This window comes from Channa argus, chromosome 5 (assembly GCF_033026475.1).
Source record: "Channa argus isolate prfri chromosome 5, Channa argus male v1.0, whole genome shotgun sequence".
NCBI classification, from domain to species: domain Eukaryota; kingdom Metazoa; phylum Chordata; class Actinopteri; order Anabantiformes; family Channidae; genus Channa; species Channa argus.
In genome coordinates, this window is record NC_090201.1 from 9,169,223 (window position 1) to 9,179,008 (window position 9,786).

Below are 9,786 nucleotides of genomic sequence, written 5' to 3' on the forward strand. Positions count from 1 at the left end.
TGCGTCAAGATTTTTTTCCTGGTTGTGATATGGGATCAGTTTTGAAAGCTGAGAGACGGACGGATCTGTATACATATCAGAACCACATTATTAGTTCTGTAGCCTAAGTGTAATTATATCAAATGAGAGAAACAAACTAAGGAAGAGGGATTTGTGGACAGAGAAGGACTGCCTGAGAGACCTTACAAGTGGCAAAGTTTACATAATAATTAGCAGCTTCGCTTTGGCCACAGAGAAAATTATGGTGTCATCATTGGCCTAAATAAATGCCCAACTAGGTAAAGAAGGACAATTTAACAAAGATGACTTTGGATTTTAAACTCTGAGTTCAGATTGTGCACCAGTAGATATCATCACTTGCCTGGAATAGACTTGGGAATCCCCCCTGGTCTATTTAGGATGAACCCATGTCACAGGGCGGAACACTACAAAAGAGAATATAATGTTGCACATAATTCTAAATATAGTATAATATCATAAGTTGCAAACTTTTAGTGTACAACATGTTGGTGCGTGATTGTGAGTGTGAATGGGTGTATGAGAGGCAGTGCAAAGCGCGTTGAGTACCAATAAAGTAGAAAAACGCCATATAAGTACAAACCATTTACTGTCCTAGTAATGGGATGAGTGGAAGGAAGCATGTTTATTATTTTTTTGCTTAAACATCATCTTGAGAAAGATCCCCATTTACACTTTTGCTTCTAGTTTAAATTTAAATTTTTGCTAGGATTATTTCTCGTCAAACGAGAAAATTTTCACGTTAGAACAAGATACGGAGTAAAAAATGGTGGTAGCAACGCCAACTGCAAACAAACAAACAAACAAAGAAAACCAAGTCAGGAGAAGAAGAAATAGAAGAACTAGCAAGGCACTGTAGCTGTGTAGCTATACAGCTGCTGCACCACAGAAGAAGAAACAGTCCAGTTGTAGCGTGCCTGTGATGATGGCGGCCTCCTTGAGAGGAAGCTTGGCAACTATGGTCAAGGTGAGAATGCAGAGGATTTTGGGCAGCGAATTTTGCTAATACGCTGCTAGGAAGGAAACAGCGCTAGCTGTAAATTTGTTTAGTTATTCTAGCAGTTTACAGACTCAAAGACCATTCTAGTGTCATCTATGTCACATTGCTAGCAAACGATAATATCTAATTTATGCGTATAAAATAAGCAACGAAAGTTCGCTTTTATTAGCTTATCTGCGAGAAATCAAATCTCGGCTAAATTCTGGTTGTAAGGAGATGACCTTACTCGTCAAACAAGTGAACCTCATGGGCAAACATTTTTATTTTTATGGTTGCTAAAGTAGCTAGGTTCAACCTGGTAACTCCGACAACTACAATTAGCCTCCCTCTCCCTAGAACAACGGCACAAATCTTATCAGTCCTATCCAGCTGTCTTGTAAAGCTTAGTCAGTTCAGGTAAAAAAAGAACAGTATTATGTTTCTGTCTCGGTAATGTAGTTGACCTCCTTACTAATAAATCTTAAAAATATCCCTTACTATTATAAAACTGCTATAAATGTTCTCTGCAATGTTTTAAATGTAATCTCCTGCATTGTCTTACTTTGTCTGACTTAAAGTAATTTACTATCCCATTAGACTGAGGAAATCCGAAAATCCTTTTCCTGGAGATGTTGGTACAAGTAAATATTAAATGTTAGCTATTTTGAGAAAGGACTAAAGCAGCAAGTGATAACTAAAATAGCGGCTTAATTTTCCACTTATTTAATTATCGAATCGGTTCAGCTCTGCTTGGAATTACCTTCATGTCTGTTTTATCTAGTTCTTGTGAAACGCTAAATGGATTTAGTTTTTCAGGCCTCTAAATTACAATACATGTAGGAAGAAATGCTCACGAAATTGCTCACGTCTCAAAGGCATTGTTTATATAAATTGTACTGTGAGATGGGGTCACAATTAAGCAAGTTTTTGTTTTAAGTGGTCCCAAGCTAAACTGCTGAAAGAGGAGTAGGATGGGATAGAACAGAATAAGATTTTATTTTATTTTATTGTCACCATTAAGCACTTTCTACAATAAAATGAACCTAGGGGAGAGCAGGGAGCAACCACAGGGGGTGTCTTGGAAGCTATCCCTGAGTTTCTTGCTTAAGGACACACCTGGAGCTGTGATGTGGAGACGTGTTTTTGGAAACTTCCAAACTCAGTCCAATCCTTCACGCACTAAGCTACCAGGCCACTGAGTACTATGTTATGGCAAACGCTCAGATGGTACACACATTAATCCTGGTTTGCCAGCTCTACCACAGTTGTGTCTGTGTCTTTTGTTTCAACCTCAGGGCTTGAGCAGCCCCCGGTGGCAGCAGCTGGCATTTCGACCACTGAGTTTATCCACTGGCCTCTGTGGCCCAGAAGCCTCGCCAACACGTGCAGATTCTAACTTTAAGGTCACCATGCTGCCGGGTGATGGAGTCGGGCCAGAACTGATGACTGCCGTCAAGGAAGTGTTTAAGGTATATTTTGAATTGACAGCACAGGCATAATCACCTTAAAGGTAAAAATATGTTAAAGCAGATAGCTGTCTCTAGTAAATGTAATTTGTTTGCTATTCAGTGAGCCTCTACAGCAGCAATATTCTAACCTAAGTAAAAGCTTTAAAATATTCTGAAAGTAAAATGTAGCATGTGAGCAAGACATATACATTTTACATTTATTTAAATTTACATACATTTATATCTGATTTGGACTTTTTTTGTGGGTTCTTTGCTGATCTGGACTACTTCTTCATCTCCAGGCAGGAGATGTCCCAGTAGAATTTGAGGAGTTCCACCTGAGTGAGGTTCAAAACACAGCCAGTGAGGAGAAACTGGAGCAAGTCTTGATGTCTATGAAGAACAACAAAGTGGCTATTAAAGGTAGATGTGTAATACAAATGTGATCTGAGTTATTTTAAAGGCTGCAGTAAAGTACCTTGGCTGAAAGTACAGTGTGACTTGAATCTAACGTGTACTGGATATTCGTGGTATGTTTTGTTATCCAGGAAAGATTCACACACCCATGGAGTTCAAAGGGGAACTGGCTTCATATGAGATGAGACTGAGGTAAAACAAGACCATCAGTTGTGTGTTTGCATGCGTGTATTTTGATTTTATATCTAACCTTTCCTTGCCTATTTTCTAGGCGTAAACTGGACCTGTTTGCTAATGTGGTTCATGTGAACAGCCTGCCAGGCTACAGCACACGCCACAACAACCTGGACCTGGTCATTATCCGAGAACAGACGGAGGGCGAGTACAGCTCCCTGGAGCACGAGGTAAACAAAACTTATTCTCCTCTTTTCTCTTCTCTACTAGGTTTCAGATTTTTATAAATTATTGTTGGAACTGCCTCCATTAACACCTGGTCACTGGTTTTTACTGGCCCCCTAATGGAGTTCAAATCTACAGACACACTTTAAAGGTGTGTCTGTAGGCTAAGTGTACAATTTCATCCATTAAAACATTAAAGCGACAGACATGAGTTGGACATGTGCTATAGAGGAGGGTATAATAAGTTGTATTATTGGGGTCTGGATTAATCAGGTCTCCTGTAAAAGTGGCCATATTAAAATGTATGTGTTGTTTTTTTGTTTCTTAGAGCGTGTCAGGTGTAATTGAATGTTTGAAGATCATCACAAGAGTAAAGTCACGGCGCATCGCCAAGTTCGCCTTTGATTATGCCACCAAGAAGGGCCGAAGCAAAGTTACTGCTGTTCACAAAGCCAACATCATGTAAGGAAAAGGGCAAAGAAAATAAAGGGACTTTTTTTTTTCTTAAAAATATTTCGAAATCACTTTAAAATTTAAAAAAATATGTATATTTGGCTCATCATTTGCATTGCAGCTGTAGCAATACTTGTCTATTCCTCTCTTCTTACTACAGGAAATTAGGTGATGGCCTGTTTTTGCAGAGCTGTGCGGAGGTGGCACAACTCTACCCCAAAATCAAATATGAGAACATAATTATTGATAACTGTTGCATGCAGGTACATCATTACAGTTTCACAGTAATAATCATATAGAATTTTGATGCTCATTTATGTATTGTATGAAGCACTACATTTTAATTGTATTGTACATTTCATATTTGAACTTCTCATTATCTGTGTTACTCTGCTACAGCTGGTCCAGAACCCATACCAGTTTGATGTGCTGGTGATGCCAAACCTGTATGGTAACATTATTGATAACCTGGCAGCAGGGCTGGTTGGTGGAGCAGGAGTTGTTCCTGGGGAGAGCTACAGTGCAGAGTATGCTGTGTTTGAGACAGTAAGTTTCCAATGAAGTTTTATTGTTTTGTAAATGCATTAAATGGTTTTCAGAGTTTTGTTATCCGATCAGTCTGTTGTTATCTATGCTTCATAATGAATAGATAAGAGACAGCACCACTGAATAAATTATACATGATGTAGCATTATGGTGTTCTTTGCACACTGTTTCTGGTACTGCAATTCTCATATCATTGTTCACACCCTCTACTTTTTCTCTTGTAGGGGGCACGCCACCCCTTTGCACAAGCTGTAGGAAGGAACATTGCCAACCCCACAGCCATGCTGCTTAGTGCTGCTAACATGCTCAGGCACCTCAAGTGAGTCAGGTTCTTGTAATAACAAGTTAGCCATATTTTACCCCATCCCCCTGTACCCTCTGTCCTGGTCTACCACACCTTTAGTTTTAGAAATCAGAAATCGTTCTGCCTGTTTCACAATTGAACTCCGGACAATGTCTGGAGAAATCAGTCCCAGACATTGTCTGGGGTTACATTTAATACATATAAGACATAACGGGAGTCAGAAGTGAGAGAAACTCCACTTGGTTTCAATGTGGGGTCAGCGCACACAGGAAGCACAACATGATATGTGTGGTATGATAAGAAAATTGTGGGAATAAGTGTTTTGTTTACAGCACATTGGAGCCGTGCATTTAAAAAAACAAAAACAAACATTTAATAAGCGTCATTAACGTTCCCATTTGGTTGCTTTAAATCCGTCTGGGACAGAGCAACATGCTGCACGCATAGTCTCAGATGCGTAATACAGACTCAGTACTAGAGGGCTTACAGAAAGGGGCCTGGTGTCTCAGTGGTAGATAATTAGGTTGGGATGCAGAAGGCAGCAGGTTCGAATCCCTGCCCACCAGGTGTTGCCCCACCCAGCCAGCAAGAGCAACCTTGGATCCGGTGTAAAAACACATTCCAAATCAACATGTGGAACATGTTCTGTTGTGGCAACCATGAAGGGACAAGCCGAAAGCTGTTGATCTTTGACTAAAGGCTCTGTCTCACTCGGACATTTGTTTTATCACAGTGTGTGTGTGTGTAGAATTATACTTCTGCGTTTGCACCCGTTTCTTTATACTTGCAAAGTAGATGTAGGTGTCCAGAATTCATTCAACAAAACTTCCATTTGCTTCAAATGAAGAAAACAATGCAGAAATGGAAATTAAATGTAAAGCAACTCACAAAACTCCACCTCTGCAAAGATAAACATGAATTTCACAGATAAAATAAATAGGACTTGGTTAACTTTTTCCAGGCCCCTGCAGGAATGGTTCTTTGGCAGGATGATCTGCTGAGGTGTGGTCTATTAAACTTTCAGAGAAGTAGAGAGCACAAATTTTCAATGAAGTAACTGAGGCTTTTCATTGCTCATATGAAGATGTGATGCATTTGATAGACCTAGAGAACTACAATGCCCCGTCCTTTGTAGTTATTAAATAAACCTATGAATATTTTGAGATAACAGGAGTCACTTTTCATTTATCAAATACTTCGTGTGCCATGTAAAGTATAGTATGCTGTCAAACCCAGTCTCTCCTTTTTATTTTTTTTAAACAAAAATTCATAAGTTGAAATACACATCTCAAAACACTCAAGTGGGACACTCAAGCACTCAACCCCAACTCCCAACATCATCCAATCAGCTTGTTCAACCCACATCTACAAACAATGCATTGAGGTATGGAAGGTGTCCACATCGGGGCTTCTGCAGGCTACGGTTACACATAATTTCCTTCTCTGCATAGGTCCGCGTCAACACTTATGTGTGTCAATGGAGAAATATAATTCATACATACATAACATAAGAGAAACAGTCCTGGTCAGATCTTAATTGTCACCATATTGTGTTGCAGCCTAGAATACCACTCTCAAATGGTGTCCGATGCTGTCAAGAGGGTCATCAAACAGGGCAAGGTGAGTGTGTGTGAATTTGTTTCCCATGTTTGACTAATGAACGCTGTTAAATTAAGCTTGTGCATGTGAAGATGTGTTGCATGAACTATAACAATGTTGCGATCAAACGAATGTTACGATTCTTTGAGCAGATATTGAATCGGCTCATTGTTCATAATGAGAATACCGAAAATAACTTCCACTCTTGTACCCTGATACTGACACAAACTCTTCAGTCATGAAGTGATTAAACCTTTACCCGTCATACTGGTGTATCACTGCATGGTCAATTCGCTGACTACTTTTTTCATTGTCTTTGGGTTTTTTTGTTCCCTCAACAGCCTTTTAAAGAAGTGGCAAAAGTTGTTTGTTCAGATGGAGTTCTGTTGTCTTGCAATTTTGTAAATTGACACAATGTAAATGTTTAAGCAGATGTTGAACCTGCAAGTTGGCTGAAATGCCCTTCCTCTCCCTCTTCCCTCTCCTTCAAATCCCACTATTCCTTGTACCCCATTATCCTCTGTGTGTGTGCGTGTGCGTGCACGTGTCCCAGGTACGGACACGAGACCTTGGCGGTTATTCTACCACTGGCGACTTTGTGCATGCTGTTGTGGAAAACCTGCGTCACCGACCTGTTTACTGAGATGTTTCATCCCACTCCTCACTGGCATTTCTTTAAACCTGGACTTTGTTCTTAACATGAACTTCACGCATGTTAAGAACCATCTCCACTGTCACTGCCAAACAGTTGTGAAACAGTTCTGACAAACACCACGAATTGCACCTTAATGTGGTAATTCTCCTAACACATTATGTTCAGTTAAATCAACTGTGCCTTGTGTTGTACTTCACTAAAAATGAGCAGCTCCTGAGGCCTTCTCTGGAAACTTCTGTCCCTTGACACCCTTATGCCCTCGTAGTTTTTCAGTTCATACTTAAAATATTCTAATATTATCTAATAAAGATAATGTTTTCCACACCAATTTCTCATTTGTTTTGTGGCTTGTTTTAAGTCCAAATGTTGGCCATATAGACTAAATCAACCCCACTGTCCTCTTTTGATTTATCATTACTCAGAACTGTACAATCTGCAACTGAAAGCTACTGAAAATTATTATGCTAGTACTGTTACATCATGCCTTTTAATAGGAATTAAGGCTGAAATTGATCATGTGAGTTACTGTGTAGCAAAGGCAAAAAAAAAAATCATGATGAAAAATTAATGTTTCTAGCTCTGATATTAATACATCCATTTTCCTTACTACTTACTTACTACTACAGAATACTTAAAATATTCTGTAGAATGAAAAAAAAAAATCTAAACCAAAATCGAATTTTAATTTCTTTAACTTTTTTCTTATAACTTTTGTTGGTTTCAAGATATTTTAGAGGCACTTGGAGTTTCTTTTTGTGTGGGTGTCTTACAAAGTTTTTCCACATCTGTATTAGAAGAAATTTTAACAAGTTTGTCAAAAGAAAAAATAAGAAAGCCAAAACATTAATTAAAATCTATATGGATGATCATTTGTTTTTTCTACTGGCTAAAATTATTTTTTGATTAATAGTAATCTCTAAGTTTAGTGCACAGCATCTGCACGAGTTATGAATTGGTATACTGAGTATCTATTTTTTTCCAGCTCCTTGTCTTGTGACAACAAATGACTTGGTTAAAGTCATTATTTTGGTCTCAACAATGTCATTAAGGACAAGGGTCAGAATGGCCTTTCTGAGCAGTCTCAGCTACACAACCCCATACACAGCAACGTGTGATACAGTGTGTGCAGAGATGTTAGAAGTGCAGGAATTGGCCTAAGTGATTCCACTAAGTGATCTTTTTCATGCAAAAGTCATAAGAACTTTAAGTACAAAATTTCAAAAATACTCAACTGAGAAAACATTGTATTGGAAACAATACTGTTTATGGTAATTATGATAAAACATGTACAGTAATTAATTAAAAAGGGGGGTTTAAGGTGACTAAACAATTTATGTGCTGACAGGTGTACAACGATATATCAACATTTATTCATACTTTTTTTTTCATTAAAAAAATTTATTTTACAACCATGGAGCAGTATTAACGTTGTGGCTGATCCATTTGTAAACGTAATTTTCAAAGTCTCATAAAGGGGGTTTTGCCTCAATATGGTGTTACTTGTTCCCACATAACTATTTGTGCCACTGATCTCCCAAGAAATTAAACAGTTTCCTTGTCATTATGTTAGCTGTCATGCTTTTTTATTTTACTGTGATGCAGTTTAAGTGGCGTTACATGTAGTCAGTTGTTAACCACAAATAATAAATAATATAACTTTACTGCTGTTTTGACGTTTGGCACAATCCAAGTTTTGAAGCTTCTTGTGGAGAATATTTGTCACCATTCCCTGTAAACACTGTCATATCTTTTTGTCTTTTCATGTTAATCATATTTTGTTTCCTTTTGGACCACAAATCTTATATGGAAAGTTCTTAATTGCATATTAAAGCTGATCACTACTGTGATGTGGTATTAAATTAGCAACATTCTGTCATCTCTTAATACTTAGCTTTGGACTTGAATGATGCCATTGAGGTTTAATACTAAATAATAAAATACAACTAGATGTATGTTTTACAGCACTGTATTCTTTCATGTGTTTTTCTTTAAATTAACATTGCATTTTGTTTGAGTTGTGCATTAGTTAATTGCGATATTTCAATTTGAACTTTGGGCTGAAAAGAAAAAAATTTATATTTACAAAAAATAAAGAACCTAACTTTGGCAAATAAAACAACACTTTACTGACTGGCACATCCTGTGTGGATAGTGTTAAAAGGCTTTCTAATACACTGGCCATGAATACTGTATGTGGACATATGTTGCTGCAGCTGTGCATATAGTGACACTGTCCTTATGTTTGTAACAGGTGCGCACTGGTGACCTAGGGGGCTATGCAACAAGCGAGGAGTTCACTCGGGCTGTCATTGCCAACCTGGCGGTGTAAGGATTGTATTTGCACTTCTGTCAGCTGCTGAAACGCGCACACAGTTTTTAAATTTTCCTCCTGCTAAACTGATGACTGATTGCACACATAGACCTTATTATATTCTGGCAACGGCTTACATGTATTTTCCAATGTAAGCAATTTGCAAACTGCAGATGAAATGCAGCTATAATCTCCACAAGCTTTGGTCTATCATTTCCAGTAAATTTGTAGTAAACAGCACAAAGAATATTCCGAAGCTGTTACAGTGGTAAACACTGAGCATTCACATTCCCTTCTCTTGCAAGGTCTGTTTAGTTCTGCTTAAGAGCTTTATAGCTGGACATCAACCTGATATATGTATATTTAAATATTATTTATAAACTTCTGCATTCTAGCTCTATTGCTGCTGAAATAAATAATAAATGTGATGTGTCATCTTGTGTGTGCAAAGTCCTTGTTAATGCAGTATTTATGGATCCTGGTGGCTCAGGCTGCACTGACCCCATCACAGCATGAGGAACTCAAATCAAAGCACTGAATATGCTTGTGTTTAGACATGCAAGTCAGGGGGTCTGAAGAAAGCAGGAATATGAGACAGATGATGGACTGCTGCTTTGTGCAGGCTGTTTAAGATATCTACAACCACAAAGTGAAAAA

General features: G+C 38.2%; 1 protein-coding gene across 2 annotated transcripts; it reads left to right on the plus strand.

Annotated features, from left to right (window-relative positions):
- The first annotated feature begins 826 nt into the window (after positions 1–826).
- idh3b (isocitrate dehydrogenase (NAD(+)) 3 non-catalytic subunit beta) lies at positions 827–9,569 on the plus strand. Of its 2 annotated transcripts, none has more exons than XM_067504010.1 (11): positions 827–985; positions 2,293–2,466; positions 2,748–2,868; positions 2,994–3,054; positions 3,134–3,266; positions 3,590–3,723; positions 3,875–3,977; positions 4,114–4,260; positions 4,485–4,579; positions 6,124–6,184; positions 6,717–8,680. In XM_067504010.1, the coding sequence occupies exons 1-11, from the start codon at positions 941–943 to the stop codon at positions 6,804–6,806; spliced, it is 1,164 nt and encodes a 387-aa protein (XP_067360111.1). In that variant the 5' UTR covers positions 827–940; the 3' UTR covers positions 6,807–8,680. The 2 variants fall into 2 exon arrangements, with proteins under 2 accessions (XP_067360111.1, XP_067360112.1); XM_067504011.1 differs by lacking the exon at positions 6,717–8,680 and adding an exon at positions 9,070–9,569 and having other exon boundaries at positions 828–985.
- Positions 9,570–9,786: the final 217 nt, after the last annotated feature.

Excerpts from the sequence above, each read along its gene's own strand:
- idh3b (XM_067504010.1), top strand. The coding sequence starts at position 941 with ATGATGGCGGCCTCCTTGAGAGGAAGCTTGGCAACTATGGTCAAG. Across the intron at positions 3,267-3,589 it reads ACAGCTCCCTGGAGCACGAG|AGCGTGTCAGGTGTAATTGA; the intron begins GTAAACAAAACT and ends TTTGTTTCTTAG. Across the intron at positions 4,261-4,484 it reads AGTATGCTGTGTTTGAGACA|GGGGCACGCCACCCCTTTGC; the intron begins GTAAGTTTCCAA and ends TTTCTCTTGTAG.